We start from the raw sequence: 18,992 nt of genomic DNA on the forward strand, positions 1-18,992 counted from the left end.
CACCCCATCAGGATCCAATCCGACAACGCCACGGCTGTAGAGTATATCAACCGCCAGGGGGGTACCCGGAGCAGGATGGCCATGCACGAAGTGAGTCACATCCTCCATTGGGCCAAGACCAACCATTCATCCATCTCAGCAATCCACATCCCGGGCATAGAAAATTGGGCGGCAGATTTCCTCAGTCGCCAAGGCATTGCCTCGGGAGAGTGGTCTCTTCATCCGGAAGTCTTTCAGCAGATTTGTCGTCGTTGGGGGACTCCGTATGTGGACCTCATGGCCTCAAGCCTAAACAACAAGGTGTCTCAGTTCATTGCCCGATCGCGCGATCCATGCGCCATCACAGCGGACGCCCTAGTTCTGCCATGGCACCGGTTCCGGCTCCCGTACATCTTTCCCCCTCTTCCCTTGCTTCCGAGGGTCATCAAGAAGATCAGAGCGGAGGGTGTACCAGTGATCCTAGTCGCGCCAGATTGGCCGCGCCGAGCTTGGTATACAGAACTAATACAACTAGTCGCCGACGTCCCCTGGCGACTCCCAGATCGCACGGATCTGCTTTCTCAGGGCCCGATTTACCACCAGAACTCTGGGGCCCTTTCTTTGACGGCGGGGCCGTTGAATCCTGGATTTTAGCACAGGCTGGATTCTCTCACGACGTGATTTCTACCATGATTAGTGCTAGGAAGCCTGTGTCCAGGCGTATCTATCACCGCACCTGGAAAATCATCTTTTCATGGTGCAAGGATCATGGTCGATCCCCTCTGGTGTTCTCCATTCCGGCCATATTGGAGTTCCTTTAATCCAGATTAAACTCAGGCCTCGCGCTTACCTCGCTCAAGGGCCAAATTTCTGCCTTGTCAGTGCTTTTCCAATGCAAAATTGCCACCAAACCTCAGGTCAAGATGTTCATTCAAGGAGTGTCCCATGTGGTGCCTCCTTATAGAAGGCCATTGGAATCATGGGACCTTAACCTGGTTTTCGGGGCCTTACAGGAGGTCCCTTTCGAACCGCTGCAGGACGTGTCATTGACCGTCCTCTCTTGGAAGGTGGTCTTTCTAGTGGCAATTACGTCAATCAGAAGACTTTAGGAATTGGCAGCCCTGTCCTGCCGCTCTCCGTTCCTAAATTTTCATCAGGACAAGGTAGTTCTCAGGACGTCCCCGTCCTTCCTGCCCAAGGTCGGCTCCTCTTTCCATCTCAACGAGGAAATTGTTTCGCCTTCCTTTTGTCCGGCGCCAGTCCATCGCATTGAGAAGGCCCTCCACATCCTGGATGTGGTTAGGGCGCTGAGACGGTACATCTCGCGGACGGCTCCCTTCCGCAGGTCAGATGCCCAGAGGGGCATAGGAAGGGTCTAGCCGCTTCAAAGGCAACGCTAGCCAGGTGGATTCGCTCAGCGATTCAGGAATCCTACCGTGTCAGGAACGCGCCTGTCCCAGCGGGGATTAAGGTGCACTCTACCCGGTCAGTGGGCGCCTCTTGAGCCATTCGGCACCAGGCCTCGGCAGAACACGTCTGCAAGGCTGCAACTTGGTCCAGTCTGCATACTTTTACAAAACATTACCAAATTCATTCTCAGGCCTCTGCAGATGCAGCTCTCGGCAGACGCATCCTGCAATCGGCAGTACCTCAGTGTTGACTCAGTGGTACATGGGGTATTAGCAGATGTATGCTCCCCACCCAGGGACTGCTTTAGGACGTCCCACTGTCTGTGTCCCCCAATGAGGCATAGGAGAAATAGGGATTTTTGTGTACTCACCGTAAAATCCTTTTTTCCGAGCCATTCATTGGGGGACACAGCACCCGCTCTGTTTAGCCTACTGGCTCATTTGTAGCATTCTTAGGTTTTGACATAGTTATGGTTATTGTTGACTGTTTAAGCTCCTACTGCTTTTTTTCACTGAACTAGAGATGTCTCATCCAGCGAGAGGGTGTATACTGCAGGGGAGGAGTTAACTTTTTTTCCTGGTTTACTTAATGTCCTCCTAGTGGCAAGCAGCATAACACCCCACTGTCTCTGTGTCCCCCAATGAATGGCTCGGAGAAAAGGATTTTACGGTGAGTACACAAAAATCCCTATTTTTTTTTAAACTCCTTGTTTCAAAGAGGTATTCCCAAGCATTTTCTGCTATTTTCTGAGCAGTCATAGAAGTTAGTGAAGAGATGCTCACCTACATAGCCATCCATGTGGGTGCAAGACGGGGCCCCGTTTTAGAGATGGATGCGGATCTCAGAGGTGGGACCTGATTGTTTATCAATCACTTATGGCATGTGCCATAAATGTCTGAGACTGGAACACCCACCCCTTTAACTTCCATACTGGGTACCATTGCTGGCTGTCAGGCAGCTCATGATGACAGCTGGTAAGGATCTGTGTGTCCTCCTGTCGCATAACCCCAACATGTGTTGAGTAAATGAAAATGTAAGTGGCCCCTCTTCCTACATAAAAGCAGGAGCCCTCCGTACCCACACAATACAGATCTGTGGGGTTTCTCTAGAGATGGCTATGGATTTCATAGTACCCACTGCAGTAGCAGCATTAATGTCCTGTGCTCACCAGATGAAATCTGTCACATTCTAATGGTGACATTAGTGCCGAGAGAGTTTTCATTTAATTCTCACATTTTGTATAATTTTTAACAAAAGGAATGGCCAGCATCGACAGCAGCGCACCAGAAACTACATCTGACAGCTCACCAACACTTAGTCGCCGTCCACTGCGTGGAGGTTGGGGTGCTACTCCTTGGGGACGGGGACAGGACAGTGATAGCATCAGCAGCTCCTCAAGTGACTCACTTGGATCATCATCATCTAGTGGGAGCAGGAGGGCAAGTGGTGGAGCCAGAGCCAAAACAGTAGAAGTCGGAAGGTAACTGTCGCATTTGCTTCAGTAAAATACATTTCTTTCTATTGGTCAAGATAACATTTTGAATAAATTACTTGATTGTGTTTATTCTCTAGATACAAAGGACGTCGTCTGGAGAGCCATGCTCCCCATGTCCCTAATCAACCCTCTGAAGCAGCTGCCCATTTCTATTTTGAGCTCGCCAAGACTGTCCTCATAAAAGCTGGTGGGAACAGCAGTACTTCCATTTTTACACATCCCTCCTCCAGCGGTGGACACCAAGGGCCCCATCGCAACCTCCACCTCTGTGCCTTTGAGATAGGTCTCTATGCCCTGGGCTTACACAATTTTGTGTCTCCAAACTGGCTGTCTAGAACCTACTCTTCACACGTCTCCTGGATAACTGGTGAGCGATGTATACAGGTTATTGAAATGTTTAGTGTGGTTGGAAAGCATTGAGCAAAGTAACCAATTCTGGGGCAGCAGCCATATTTTCTGTATCACAAACCATTATACATCTTAATTTTGTTATTTGTATATGTTTGTGCTTATCAACCTAATTTTGCATTCCAGGGCAGGCAATGGAGATTGGAAGTGCAGCTCTAAATATTCTGGTCGAGTGCTGGGATGGCCATCTCACTCCACCAGAGGTGGCCTCTTTGGCAGACAGGGCTTCCAGAGCAAGAGATTCCAATATGGTCCGTGCCGCTGCAGAACTGGCTCTGAGCTGCCTCCCTCATGCACATGCCCTGAACCCCAATGAGATCCAGAGAGCGTTGGTACAATGCAAGGAGCAGGTATGAATGCATGATTTACCTTCTAGCTCATAATCACCTGTTCACTCCTTGACCTGTGGTGAATTATAATACCATAGGAAATTCACATTTTTTGTTTTAGGTCAGTTAGAGGGAAAAGTTATATCTGTTTGCCGTCAGCAATCCAGTTACTTCAGAATGTTTTTCTTCCTAGGACAACTTGATGCTGGAGAAGGCATGCATGGCCGTGGAAGATGCAGCCAAAGGAGGAGGTGTTTACCCAGAAGTCTTGTTTGAAGTGGCTCATCAGTGGTATTGGTTGTATGAGCAAATGGTGGGTGGCACTCCGGCACAAAGAGAAGGCGCTACTGGCTGCAGTACAGCAGGAGCTCGTTCTGTGCCGGAGGTGGTGCGCGGACTGACAGACAGTAGGATAATACCAGATACCTCCACTGTGACCGTGGCAGCCGCAGTGACAGCAGCAACTGTGGTTCCAGTGATATCAGTCGGGTCCACTATCTACCAGCAGCATAGTGCAATGGCTCATGCCCACAGCCAGGGACTACACCCTTATACTACTCTACAGACACACATACCCACGGTGTGTAATCCTCAGTACATTGGAATCCCTCGCCAGCAAATCCCACAGCCAACAGTCTTCCCAGTTCCTGGAACATTGTACACACAGGTAAGCATCATGGGGGGGGGGGGGGAGGTGTGAAGTGGGGTACTAAACAATCCTTACGTTATGTCTGTAAGCCTGAGGTCATTGCTGGAGTGGTTCTCGATGGCAAGGCATAATATATGTGTGTGTCCTTATGTTATCTTCATTCAGGTTAATACAATTGGAATTTTCAAGTTAAACTTTGAAATGATCCTACAATGCAGCAGAGATATTCTATTTTATGGCAATGCTGGCGATAGCTGAGCTCAGTACTGGGCCTATAGACAATTAATGGACTGGTAAAATGTATGATTAACCATGCCATCAACATTATTAATAAGGGATAGAAGATCAGTAACTGCCTTTCTAATGATCCATAGGTGTCCTAGACAATAAATGTATTTTGTGGGAAAATTTTTGTATGTACCTCATGAAACAGAAAAGATCTTTTCCCAAACTGTTGCTAAAAAACTTGGAGTACATGGATATCTAGACTGTCACTTTGGGGTTAAGTACAAGTTCACAAGGCTTTATTTTGGTCCATGATTTTCTAACCTAAATCAGGAATTCTTCAATCCACTTTCTTTACTGGACCTGATCATCTCAACTGTTATTCCTTCTTTCTCTATGGCCTCCATACACTATAGACTTGACTAAAGTCCGCCAAACCCTCGCCTCCTGACTTTTCCCCGAAAAATAATATCTGGAGAGAAAAGGATCAGTCGGTTTCCTTTTGTTTAGCCCTGAGAGGAGTCTGTTAGTGGCTCTCTCATTGAGGATGCAGCTGAGCCAAGCGTTGCTGTGTCTGGGGAAATTGAGAGGCTTTTATTCATGCCACATTGCATATACAGTGGCATGTAAAAGTTTGGGCACCCCTTTTCAAAATTACTGTTACTGTAAACAGCTATGCAAGTTGAAAGATCTCGAAAAGGACTAAAGTTAAAGTTCATCTTTTACTCTTTGAAAATTGCTAAAAGTAAAATGTGCCAATGCAAAGATTTGGGCACCCTGCATGGTTAGTACCTAGTAGGACCCCCTTTTGCAAGTATCACAACTTGTAAATGCTTCTTGTAGCCAGCTAAGCATTTGAATTTTTGAGGTATTTTCATCCATTCTTCCATGGAAAATTCTCATTCTGTGAGATTCCTGGCTTGTCTTGCATTCCCTGAAATTTTGAGGTCTAGCCACAGATTTTCAATAATGATCAGATCATGAGACTGTGGGCAATTGTAAAACCTTCAGCCTGTGCCTTTTGAGGTAGTCTGTTGTGGATTTTGATGTGTGTTTAGGATCATTATTCATTTGTAGAAACCATCCTTTTCTCAACTTCAACTTTTTTTTTTTTTTTTTTTTTTTTACAGATGGTGTTATGTTTTCATCAATAATGTGTTGAAATTTAATTGAATTTATTTTTCCCTCTACCTGTGAAATGTTCCCCATGTCATTGTCAACCCCAAAGAATGACTGATCCACCCAAATGCTTAATGGTTGGCGAGATGTTGTTCTCCTGAAATTGTGACTTTTTCGCCCCACACATACATACTTTTTGATCATTGTGGCCAAAGAGTTCTATTTTAACCTCATCAGTCCACAGAACTTGTTTCCAAAATGCATCAGGCTTGTTTAGATGTTCTTTTGCATACTTCTGACGCTGAATTGTATGGTGAGAATGCAGGAGAGGTTTTTTTCTGTTGACTCTTCCATGTTTGTGCAGATGTCTCTGAAGAGTAGAGCAATGTACCACAACTGCAGAGTCTGCTAAATCTTTCTAAAGGTTTTTTGTAGGCAAGCAGGGGTTTTGATTTGCCTCTCTAGCAATTGTACAAGTAGCTCTCACTGAAATTTAGCTTGGTCTTCCAGACCTGTTTCTTGTTATCTGACATTTCTTAATTACATTTTGAACTGAGGAAAGGGCAACATGAAAACGTTTTTGAACTTCTTATGGCTTTTTCCTGCCTTGTGGGCCTCCATCATTTTCACTTTCAGACTGCTAGGCAGCTGCATAGAATAACCCATAGCTGTTGTTTTTTCGCCCAAGGTTAGAGGAGGCTGAGTTTTTATAAATCTATGAAATTTGTATCACCTGGCCTTTCTTTTAACGATGGTGGTGAACACACCATAACCCTAACAGGCTGATTAAGGTCTGAAAACTTGGTCAAAGTTATCTGAGCACACACATTTCCAAGGATGCACAAACTTTTTCATCGGCCCATTTTTCTTTTTGCAATTTTTAAAATGTAAAAGATGACTAATATATACAGGTGCTTCTCACAAAATTAGAATATCATCAAAAGCTAATTTCAGTTCTTCAATACAAAAAGTGAAACTTGCATATTATATAGAGTCATTACACACAGAGTGATCTATTTCAAGTAATTATTTCTGTTAATGTTGATGATTGTGGCTTACAGCCAAAGAAAACCCAAAAGTCATTATCTCAGTAAATTAGAATAAGTAACTAAAAACACCTGCGAAGGCTTCCTAAGCTTTTAATAAGGTCCGTTAGTCTGTTTCAGTAGGCTCGACAATCATAGGGAAGACTGCTGACTTGACAGATATCCAGAAGGCAAGGAGGGTAAGCCACAAAAGGTCATTGCTAAAGAAGCTGACTGTTCATAGAGTGCTGTATCCAAGCATATTAATGGAAAGCTGAGTGGAAGCAAAAAAGTTTGGTAGAAAAAGGTGCACAAGCAATCGGGATAACCGCAGCCTTGAAAGGATTCAGAAAAGGCCATTCAAAAATTTTGGGAAGATTCATAAGGAGTGGACTGCTGCTGGAGTCATTGCTTCAAGAGCCGCCACCACACTTACGTATCCAGGACATGGGCTAGAAGTGTCGCATTCCTTGTGGCAAGCCACTCATGACCAATAGACAACGCCAGAAGCGACTTACCTTGGCCAAGGAGAAAAAGAACTGGACTGTTGCTCAGTGGTCCAAGGTGTTGTTTTCAGATGAAAGTAAATTTTGCATTTCATTTGGAAATCAAGGTCCCAGAGTCTGGAGGAGGAGTGGAGAGGCCACAATCCAAGCTGCTTGACGTCTAGTGTGAAGTTTCCACAATCAGATGGTTTGGGGAGCCATGTCATCTGATGGTGTAGGTCCACTATGTTTTATCAAGACCAAAGTCAGCGCAGCCGTCTACCAGGAAATTTTAGAGCAGTTCATGCTTCCCTCTGCCAACAAGATTTTTGGAGATGGAAATTTCATTCTCCAGCAGGACTTGGCTCCTGTCCACACTGCCAAAAGTACCAATACCCGGTTTACACACAACAGTATCATTGTGCTTGATTGACCAGCAAACTCGCCTGACTGTAGCCCCATAGAGAATCTATGGAGTATTGTCAAGAGGAAGATGAGACACCAGACCCAACAATGCAGACGAGCTGAAGGCTGCTATCAAAGCAACCTGGGCTTCCATAACATCTCAGCAGTGCCACAGGCTGATCACCTCCATGCTACGCCGCATTGATGCAAAAGGAGCCCCGACCAAGTATTGAGTGCATTTACTGAACATACATTTCAGTAGGCCACATTTCAGATTTTAAAATAGTTTTTCAAGCTGGTGTTATAAAGTATTCTAATTTACTGAGATAATGACTTTTGGGTTTTCATTGGCTGTAAGCCATAATCATCAATAATAGCAGAAATAAACACATGAAATAGATCACTCTCTAGTGACTCTATATAATATGAGTTTCACTTTTTGTATTGAAGAACTGAAATGAACTTTTTGATATTCTATTTTTGTGACACGCACCTTTGTGTGTATGTATATATATTATATATTAACAAGGGAAATGTGTCATCTTTAACTTTAAGCCTCTTACAGATAATTTAATCTTCAACTTTCTTGACTGTTCACAATAACAGTAATTTTGACCAGGGGTACCCAAACTTTTACACGCCACTGTACAAGAGGCATGTAAACACTGTTTGTGTTTCCAGAGCGGTTTTTGGCTGGTCTTCACAATGTGTGCACTACTAGTACCAGGTGCAGTGTGACCACATAGTCCTGTAAGTATTGTACCTATAGGGGCTGCAGGCTTCCATATTCCCCTGCCATAGGGCCTGGCAGACATCAGTTCGCAGTCCTCTCACAGCACCTCTTATAAACCTGTCTAGTGGTGAATTATAGTTTTTGTTAAAACCATTTCTGAACATGGCACATACATTGTAATCAGTTCAGCATGATTACTGCGTCCTTCAGATTGTGCCTAATGACTGTAATTTTCCCTTATTTGCAGGGCGTTCATCCAGCGTTCATCGGTGCCCAGTATCCATACACGGTGACAACTCCTTCAATCGCAGCCACGGCTGTGTCCTTTCCGGGGGCCCCTGTCCCTTCAATGACACAGATTGCTGTCCACCCTTATCATACAGAAGCAGGACTGTCGCTAACATCTAATGTAGCAAGTAAGTAAGCCCCAATCACCCACCGTCTTTGTAGAATATTCCCCACCATTGGGATTTTGTCCCGTTGTTACCACTAGATGTTGCTAGAATCCTTCCCTGTAGAAACATTAAGCAGGAGGGATATGTAGCTACAATTTGGATTCACTTTACAAACCGTCTCCAGCGGATGACACCTTCCCTCTTGTTATGTACGCGAGGGTACGGAGGCCAAGGCCCACATTCCTTATCAGGCCTCAACAATTAATCCCACTTTAATTTCCTAATATAAAATATTTATCTTGTGTAATATAATGTGGTAGAACCTCTCATTGGGGACATTTAATTTGTACTTTGACATCCACGATCCTATATATGTTTTCCTTTACTTTGAATGTGCTTTTTTTTTTTGTTTAACTATTTTTTTTTTTTCATGTATCATTATATGTTTCTGGAAATTACATTTGCAAATTCAGGGTGTTTTTTTTAAATGTGAACCTGTCAGGTTCTCTGACCCACAGGCAGTATAAATCTGGGCCAGATTACCTAATTCAGGGTATCCGTGTCAAGATTGACTCCAAATGTGTAGTTCTTTTGGTTAACATAAAGGAAGTGGGGAGTAAGATGTAAAAATGACTCCCTTTTCTTGATACCAGTAGGGAGCGTTCACACAGGGACTACCTTTCCAGCCATTCCAGGCACTAATCTGACAACACTAACCACCCAACCCGCACAGCTGGTAACGGGGAGCTTTCCTGTGGAGGATGAGCAGCACAGCCAGCCGGTCAGTCCGCAGGGTTTGCACTACCTCCACTCTGCATATCGTGTCGGTAAGTAAACGTCTGTATAGCTTGTGCTTCACCCGACAAGAATTGAGATTCACTTTCAGTGTGCTTTTATGTTATTTCCATTAGATGAAAAAAAAATTCCCAAATCTATATTAGTATTAGAAAAGGTACCAGCAAAAAGCCTCATCATACCTTCTTGTGTAAACTGAGGAACACCTTAAGCATGTTACAAATGTCTCATCACAAATGGGTAAAATTGCAAAGTGATTGGAAACAGAAGCAAGGGATTTTTTTATTCGGTGCGTTACTACTTGTTGCCTAGGTTATCTGCCACTTTTGCAGTGTGGCTGCTTTCCTAAGCAAAGAGCGCACGCTTGGAAGCCCTGCTTTATAGCTGACCGGATTGCTGGATTCAGTCAGGGGAGCCATTGTGCTCCCCTGGTGCCACAAAAACAAAGCGGACTCTACTTGCATCAAAAATGCTGTTTGTCAAAACAGTCAATTAATTAATTTCTCAACACCCCACCCACCCCAGCAAGTAGAAAGTCAGGAGGCAGGGGAGCAATACGTACCTGAGAGTCAAACATGAAAACAGCCCTATCATGGAAATGAAGGATATTGACATTTTAAACTTTGGTAAATCCTAAAATGCGTCTGTAAGAGGTACTGCATTGCCTTGTGAAAGTATTCGGCCCCCTGGAACTTTTCAACCTTTTCCCACATATCATGCATCAAACATAAAGATACCAAATGTAAATTTTTGGCGAAGAATCAACAACAAGTGAGACACAATTGTGAAGTTGAACAAAATTATTGGTTATTTAAAATTTTTGTGGAAAGTCAAAAACTGAAAAGTGGGGCGTGCAATATTATTCGGCCCCTTTACTTTCAGTGCAGCAAACTCACTCCAGAAGTTCATTGTGGATCTCTGAATGATCCAATGTTGTCCTAAATGACTAATGATGATAAATATAATCCACCTGTGTGTAATCAAGTCTCTGTATAAATGCACCTGCTCTGTGATAGTCTCAGGGTTCTGTTTGAAGCACAGAGCATCATAAAGACCAAGGAACACAACAGGCAGGTCTGTGATACTGTTGTAGAGAAGTTTAAAGCTGGATTTGGATACAAAATTATTTCCAAAACTTTAAACATCTCAAGGAGCACTGTGCAAGCGATCATATTGAAATGGAAGGAGTATAATACCACTGCTAATCTACCAAGAGCCGGCCGGCCCTCTAAACTTTCATCTCAAACAAGGAGAAGATTGATCAGAGATGCAGCCAAGAGGCCCATGATCACTCTGTATGAACTGCAGAGATCTACAGCTGAGGTGGGACAGTCTGTCCATAGGACAACAATCAGTCGTACACGGCACAAATGTGGCCTTTATGGAAGAGTATCAAGAAGAAAGCCATTTCTCAAAGATATCCATAAAAAGTGCCGTTTAAAGTTTGCAGCAAGCCACCTGGGAGACACACCAAACATGTGGAAGAAGGTGCTCTGGTCAGATGAAACCAAAATCGAACTTATTGGCAACAATGCCAAACGATATGTTTGGCGTAAAGGCAACACAGCTCATCCCCCTGAACACACAATCCCCACTGTCAAACATGGTGGTGGCAGCATCATGGTTTGAACTTGCTTTTCTTCTGCAGGGACAGGGAAAATGGTTAAAATTGATGGAAAGTTAGATGGAGCCAAATACAGGACCATTCTTGAAGCAAAACTGTTGTAGTCTGCAAAAGACCTGAGACTGGGACGGAGATTTGTCTTCCAACAAGACAATGATCCCAAACATAAAGCAAAACCTACAATGGAATGGTTCACAAGTAAACATATCCAGGTGTTAGAATGGCCAAGTCAAAGTCCAGACCTGAATCCAATTGAGAATCTGTGGAAAGAGCTGAAAACTGCTGTTCACAAACGATCTCCATCAAACCTCACTGAGCTCGAGCTGTTTGCCAAGGAAGAACAGGCAAGAATTTCAGTCTCTCAATGTACAAAACTGATAGAGACATACCCCAAGTGACTTGCAGCTGTAATCGCAGCAAAAGGTGGCGCAACAAAGTGTTAAGTTAAAGGGGCCGAATAATATTTTAAGTTTTTGACTTTCCACAAAAGTTTAATATAACCAATAAATTTCGTTCAACTTCACAATTCTGTTCCACTTGTAAATTTTTGGTGAAGAATAAACAACATTTGGTATCTTTGTTTGATGCATGATATGTGGGAAAAGGTTGAAAAGTTCCAGTGGGCCGAATACTTTCGCAAGGCACTGTATACACACAAGGTGTATATGAAATCTGTGTTCAGTAGGCGATCTGTTAGATATAATTGTGAAGGCTACATCCAATCAGTGACTGGCTGCAGCTGTCATGTAACCTGGTTAATTTCATGACACCGGTGGGAGACCGTGCAGAGGTGGCATCCATCCGGGAAGGAAGTATACATTATTTTATATATACAGCACCCTTAGACAATTAATAAGGGCTTGTCCCGTAATGCAGCTGAGCAATGTAAATAAAAATGAAAATATGAAATATTTTTTTTTTTTTTTCATAATTTTATTTCCTATTTTTCATTTTTATATACATTGCTCAGAAATGTTTATTTACAATTTATTCTTATCATAACTCATTTTGGCATACTTCCATATCTCTGGGTGCTCCATCATTCAGTTAATACAGATTGTATTACATTGTTCTATATTATCTTGTACCATATCAACGTGACAATTCTTGATCTATACATTTCTTATATATTTGTGAACTAATCTATGGTGCTACTTTTGTATTTTACTTTGTTGTAATCTTTTGACCTTTTGGGTTTAACCCCTTCCTGACCTTTGACGCCACATAGGCATCATGAACAGTCGTGCCAACACGACCCATGACGCCTATGTGGCGTCATGAATTGATTGCCCCCCTGCTGGTCAGGTGACTGGGGTCACTGAAAGGTCACCCGACCCGCACACAGAGGACCCTTTATAGTTAACACCAGGGGGCGTGGCTTAGCCCCACGTGCCTACGATCCCTCTGATTGGCTGTTAAAAGTGAAACAGCCAATGAAATTTGGTGAAATATTACAATCCAACCATGGCCGATGCTGTCATAGCATCTGCTATGGCTGGAGACCGAGACCCAACCCCCCCCCCCCCCCACACACCGACTGCCTGGGCCGATTGGCCCCCGCCACCGACAGACAGCAGCTATCCGCCGCCGTTAAAATCAGCTCTCCTTCCCTCTGCTAATCAGCTCCCCTTCCCTCTGCTCCCCCCTCACCCCCCACGGTACCTACAAAGTCCCTCTGGCCGTCCCGGATCATGGGCGCCGCCATCTTGGAAAATGGCAGGCGCATGTGCAGTGCGCCCGCCGGAATTTGCCAACTGCAGATTAATTTTTTTCATTTTGATCACTGTGGTAAACTCACAGTGATCAAAGTAAAAAAAAAGTAAATACACCCACCCTTTATCACCCCCATAGGTAGGCACAAGTAATAAAATAAAAAATATTTGTATTTTTCCATTAGGGTTAGAATTAGGGTTAGAATTAGGGTTGGAATTAGGGTTGGCATTAGGGTTAGAGGTAGGGTTAGGGTTAGAGATAGGGTTGGAATTAGGGTTAAGATTACGGTTAGGGGTTAGGATTAGGGTTAGGGGTGTGTTGGGGTTGGAGTTATAATTGAGGGGTTTCCACTGTTTATGCACATCACGGGGTCTCCTAACGCGACATGGTGCCACCATTTATTCCAGCCAATTTTGCGTTCAAAAAGTCAAACAGTGCTCCCTCCATTCCGAGCCCTGACGTGTGCCCAAACAGTGGGGTACCCCCCACATATGGGGTATCAGCATACTCAGGAAAAATTGCAAAACAACTTTGGGGTCTAATTTCTCCTGTTACCCTTGTGAAAATAAAAAATTGGGGGCTAAAAAAATTAGATTTGTGGAAATTTTTATTTTTTTATTTTCACAGCTCAGCGTTATAAACTTCTGTGAAGCACTTGGGGGTTCAAAGTGCTCACCACACATCTAGATAAGTTCCTTGGGTGGTCTAGTTTCCAAAATGGGGTCACTTGTGGGGGGTTTCCACTGTTTAGGCACATCAGAGGCTCTGCAAACGTAACATGACGCCCACAGACCATTCCATCAAGTCGGTATTTCAAAACGTCACTACTTCCCTTCCGAGCCCCGACGTGTGCCCAAACAGTGGTCCCCCCACCCCACATATGGGGTACGAGCGTACTCGGGACAAACTGGACAACTACTTTTGGGGTCGAATTTATCCTGTTACCCTTGTGAAAATAACAAAATGTGGGCTAAAAATCATTTTTTGAGAAAAAAAATTATTTTTAATTTTCACAGCTCTGCGTTATAAACTTCTGTGAACCACTTTGGGGTTCAAAGTGCTCACCACACATCTAGATAAGTTCCTTGGTGGGGGTCTAGTTTCCAAAATGGGGTCACTTGTGGGGGAGCTCCAATGTTTAGGTACACAAGGGCTCTCCAAACGCGACATGGTGTCCGCTAACGATTGGAGCTAATTTTCCATTCAAAAAGTCAAATGGCGCTCCTTCCCTTCCGGGCCCTGCCGTGCGCCTAAACAGTGGTTTATGACCACATATGAGGTATCGATGTACTCGGGAGAAATTGCCCAACAAATTTTAGGATCCATTTTATCCTGTTACCCATGTGAAAATGAAAAAAATTGATGCTAAAAGAAAATTTTTGTTGGAAAAATTAAAATGTCCATTTTTTCCTTCCACGTTGCTTTAGTTCCTGTGAAGCACCTGAAGGGTTAATAATCTTCTTGAATGTAGTCTTGAGTAGCTTGAAGGGTGCAGTTTTTAGAATGGTGTCACTTTTGGGTATTTTCTGCCATATAGACCCCTCAGTGACTTCAAATGTGATGTGGTCTCTAAAAAAAAAAATGGTTTTGTAAATTTTGTTGTAAAAATGAGAAATCGCTGGTCAACTTTTAACCCTTATAACTTCCTAATAAAAGAAAAAAATTTGTTTCCAAAATTGTGCTGATGTAAAGTAGACATGTGGGAATGTTATTTAGTAACTATTGTGTCACATAACTCTCTGGTTTAACAGAATAAAAATTCTAAATTTGAAAATTGCGAAATTTTCGCCAAATTTCCGTTTTTTTTTTTCCCACAAATAAGCGCAAAAATTATCTACCTAAATTTACCACTATCATGAAGCCCAATATATCATGAATAAAACAATCTGAGTCGCTAGAATGCGTTGAAGCGTTCCAGAGTTATTACCTCATAAAGGGACACTGGTCAGAATTGCAAAAAAAAATGGCCAGGTCACGAAGGGGTTAATTATGTTTATATATTGTGTTTTGTCTCCTTGTTTAATCCCAGTCTGAAGAAGGTCTGATTATAAGACCAAAACGTTACCCACAAGATATTGGGATTATTTATCCTTAATAAATTCTCTGCAAACAATTTTTTTATGAGTGCCAGATTTTTGATATTCTTATGAATTAGGAGTGGTATCCTTTTCTGTGCAGAGTGACGTGTACCCAATCTTCATCAATTTCCAGATAGTTATTTTCATAGAACGTTATCGCACATCCATGACCTGACCTCTTAGGCTGTATGCGCACGCTGCGGATTGTCCTGCGGATTTGTCAAAAACCGCAGGTAGATCCGCAGATCAAAAGACCTGCAGTTTATCTGCAGTTTTTCTGCGGTTTGACACCTGAAATGGAGCAGGTGCCAAACCGCAGCGGAATCCGCACAAAGAATTGACACGCTGCGGTTTTGAAACCGCAGCAAATCCGTGCGGAAAAATCCGCACTGTCTGCACAGCGGGTTTAATTTTTCATTGATTTTAATGGTACTGTACCAGGACCAAAACCACTGCGGATCCGCAGCAGAATCCGCAGCGTGTGCACACACCCTTACATGCCATGAGACCTGCTTCCAGTCACCATAGATAGTGATTCTAATAATTAGAGATGGTAGAATCGATTTCTGTACATCGTCCAGGTCAGTAACCTATGACTACTGGTCGGGATCCCTGGCAATCCCCTCACCTCGTGGCTCTTCCTTTTATTAGCATGACTGGTGTGGCATCGGGTATGCGTCACACCACAGTGATGCCATTGCTCCAGCCTCGCTAATCAAAAGAAGCGCTTGGAATACTGGGAAGTAAGGAGACTGGCAGGGGTCTGATCAGCAGTCACAGGTTACTGCCCTGGCCGATGGTCTGGAGTGCTGAGAATCCATTTTCCCATTTTTCCTAATATATCATATATGCCACAGTTGTACTTGTGTAGTTTCAGGACAAACCAAGCACTTGTTCTGATGACTGCATCACTGAAGAAACACGTAGTAAAAAATGGGACAAGTTCTTGCCCTTGCAGATAAAGCCCACTCCTGCCTTACGCATTGCTGGTGTAGCCTACGTGTGCATAACTTCTTAAGGATTGAAATTGTGGTTTCTAATAATACACTTGTCATTGTCTTTGCGGTGTCCTTATACCAGCTATATTTACCCTCAGGAATGCTGGCGTTAGAAATGTTGGGACGAAGAGCCCACAACGACCACCCCAACAACTTCTCCAGAAGCCCCCCTTACACTGAGGATGTCAAGTGGCTGCTGAGTTTAGCTGCGAAGTTGGGTAAGCACAGGTTCCAATAATGGATCCACAGACTTTGTGACTATTAATCTTTGTCTGAACACCATGAATACCAATCACCTTCGATTGCTGAAGTTTTTTTCCCCAGTAATGAGACCAAGTTTATGCATCTAGTGCGAACTGACCTTTTCAGAGAATGCAAGTGGCTGATAGCCGGGGCTTGTTTACCAGGATGAAATGACATTGTGCATCGTGTAGACTTTCACAGTACAAAGGACACCGTGGGGTTAAGTTTCCCTGTACTTGGATGTTCTGCTTTTAACACATCTGAGATGTCTACCTTTGGTCTGTATTTATTTTAATTTCCTTTTTTTGCCCTTTTCTAGGTGTGAATTATGTGCATCAGTTCTGTGTAGGAGCAGCCAAAGGCGTGCTGAGCCCATTCGTCCTGCAGGAGATTATTATGGAGGCACTTCAGCGGCTTAACCCTGCCCACATCCATAACCACCTGCGTACCCCTGCATTTCATCAGCTGGTACAGCGCTGCCAGCAGTCTTACATGCAGGTGAGTGTTGCTTTTTAGAAATGCTTCTCCAAAATGTGTAATTCTTTATTAATTAGCTTTGGATGACTTATTTCTCAGACTGCGAATTCTGAGACTTGTCGCTGGGGAGAGTCCTCATATACATGGTGACAATTACAATCAAATATAGAGGCTGTCTTCCCTCTTCATCCCCTCGCACTCCTTCCTTCATCGCTGTCGCAATAACATTATTTCTTTATCGCCTTATTGGGGGACACAGATTACCATGGGTGTATGCTGCTGCTGTTAGGAGGCTGACACTATGCAAAACAAGAAAATTAGCTCCTCCCCGGCAGTATACACCCACTGACGGGCACTAAGCACCTCAGTTTGTGCTTAGTGTCTGTAGGAGGCGGACCGGGATCTCCCCAGATCCGCATCTAACCATTTTCTTTTACGTTTTGTGTGTGTATATTAATCTTTTCTCATTTATTTTCCAGATTCTACACCGGGAAACAGGGGGTAAATGTTCACCCTGCTTTCCCATATCATGCGGCTGAGCGAGCAATGTGGTGTTACCCACATCGCAACTCTCAGGACCGCAGGCAGGAACCTTGCCCTATCACCCTCGGGTGCTACGGGCTGACTTCAGGTGGCGGGTCCTAGCCAATTCCCCTCCTCACCCCTCTCCCAGGACAGGGCTGAGAGGAAGACGGCGGTCACCGGCGGTGACTATCCCTTGCAGGCAGAAGGGTTTGGCGCCGTCTTCTGCACTATTCAGAGAGAGTGCGGGGCAGAGGACATTCATTCCCAGCGGCACCCCCTCATCGCGGGCCCCTGTGGTCATCCTTTTCAGGAAGCATGTGGACGTCAGGTAAGCAGCCTAAAGGGCTACCATCAGTCCCATGCACGCGCCTTACAACCTGGTAGCAGAGTCTCCTTTGAATTTCCCGCACCTTCTCTGCAGCCACGCGCCTTTCATCTCCCACGCTGGGTGCCCTTCCCCTGAAGCAGCAGGCAGCGGGTCCTCTCTCCCTTACTTCCCTCATCCATCGCGGCGTCACGGGCTCATCGCGCCGGGATCAAGGCTCTGGGGGCAGAAACCGGCGCGGCGCCGATTTTACTTTCGCTTTCTGTTCTGCTCCGGTGCGCACCCACTACAGAGCGCGAGCTTTGTTGGCGCCATTCCTCAGCCCGTCACAGGACTGCGCTCTGTTCAGGGATCCTCTCATCTCCTCATGACCCCCCCGCAGGTCACAGCCAATCGCGCAGCGCTGCCTCCCATCTCTAAGGTCCTGCGCCTCTCTGATTCCTCGTGTGAGACACGCCAGGGATCTCCGCTTCGGGGGCACTTCTGCTGTTCTGCTGCACATCAGATAACGGTGCTGGTGACGGTAGGCTCTTGTTTTTTTTTTTTCTGAGCCCCTAATTTTAGCTCCCGCGGCAGTACTCCCTTTTTAGATACTGGCCGCAGTTATTCTGCAGTCCTTGCATATGTCCAACCCTGCAGGGGCTCCTTACCCTATACCCACCGCTACCCACTACGCCTGCTCGCTGCAAAAAGAAGTGGGCGTCAGGACAGTTGTCTCCCTTCTGCCCGTCCCGCAGGCCTTCCGCGATGTCTGCCCCACTGGTGCACCCCGAGTCCCGGGATGAGCGCACCCCCTCTCCTCCAGAGTGGGCTGCTGCAATGTCTCTCAGTCCCCGGTCCAGGCCTTGGAACGACTTTCGCAACTATCTCCAGCCACCTGTGCTCCGACCGCCTCTCACGGTGAGTCGTCGGCACCTGACCGCGACCTCCACAGGGACAGGCCGGGTAGGATTGCTAGGAAGCGCGTTATCTCTAGCTCGTCTTCCAGCTCGCAAGGTCCGTCCGCTCCACCCAGGCTGCTTTCCTCGTTCCCCTCGTCAGAAAACGTTCCCCTCGTCAGTGTCTCTCAATCGGGATCTGACTCAGACGCAGATAACAACATGTCCAAGACTCAGGACATGGTCGAGAGTCTCATATCGGCCATTTTCAAAACGCTCAAAATAAAGGAAGAAAAAGCTCCTCTTCAGGACAGCTCCGTCCCCTTTAAATGAGCGAAACCTTCCTCCCGAACCTTTCCTAACCACAAAGAGTTCGAGACCACTTTATCCAAACACTGGGAGCCCTTTGAGAAGCGGCGCTTCTCAGGCCGCAGGTACGTAGACGCCCTGTATCTATTCGATGCGGACCTTCTTACAAAATGGACGAAAGCTCCCGAAGTGGACCCACCAGTTTCTCGTCTATCCTCTTTGAAGCATCCAGCGCCTCTTCTGCCCTATTTTTTGCTTTTGCCTGGATGCCAAAAGTCATTTCAGCTTGGGCAAAAATTCTTCGCAGGGGCATTCTGTCGTCTGCCCCTCAGGTCTGGCAGACCAAAATAATCATGCGGGTAAATACCTT

General features: G+C 45.0%; 1 protein-coding gene across 2 annotated transcripts in view; it reads left to right on the forward strand.

The window, feature by feature from the left end:
• The window catches only part of ZSWIM8 (zinc finger SWIM-type containing 8), a 158,874-nt gene that overhangs the window by 128,844 nt on the left and 11,038 nt on the right, over positions 1–18,992 (forward strand). For both annotated transcript variants that reach the window (XM_073560052.1, XM_073560051.1), the window contains exons 18-25: positions 2,647–2,869; positions 2,962–3,251; positions 3,419–3,642; positions 3,815–4,288; positions 8,510–8,678; positions 9,311–9,484; positions 15,964–16,083; positions 16,428–16,606. In XM_073560052.1, coding sequence (XP_073416153.1) covers positions 2,647–2,869; positions 2,962–3,251; positions 3,419–3,642; positions 3,815–4,288; positions 8,510–8,678; positions 9,311–9,484; positions 15,964–16,083; positions 16,428–16,606 — 1,853 coding nt within the window. The remainder of the gene's footprint in view (positions 1–2,646; positions 2,870–2,961; positions 3,252–3,418; positions 3,643–3,814; positions 4,289–8,509; positions 8,679–9,310; positions 9,485–15,963; positions 16,084–16,427; positions 16,607–18,992) is intronic.

The sequence above is a fragment of the Dendrobates tinctorius genome, unplaced genomic scaffold, assembly GCF_039654945.1.
Source record: "Dendrobates tinctorius isolate UK_male_01 unplaced genomic scaffold, ASM3965494v1 ptg000292l, whole genome shotgun sequence".
NCBI lineage: Eukaryota > Metazoa > Chordata > Amphibia > Anura > Dendrobatidae > Dendrobates > Dendrobates tinctorius.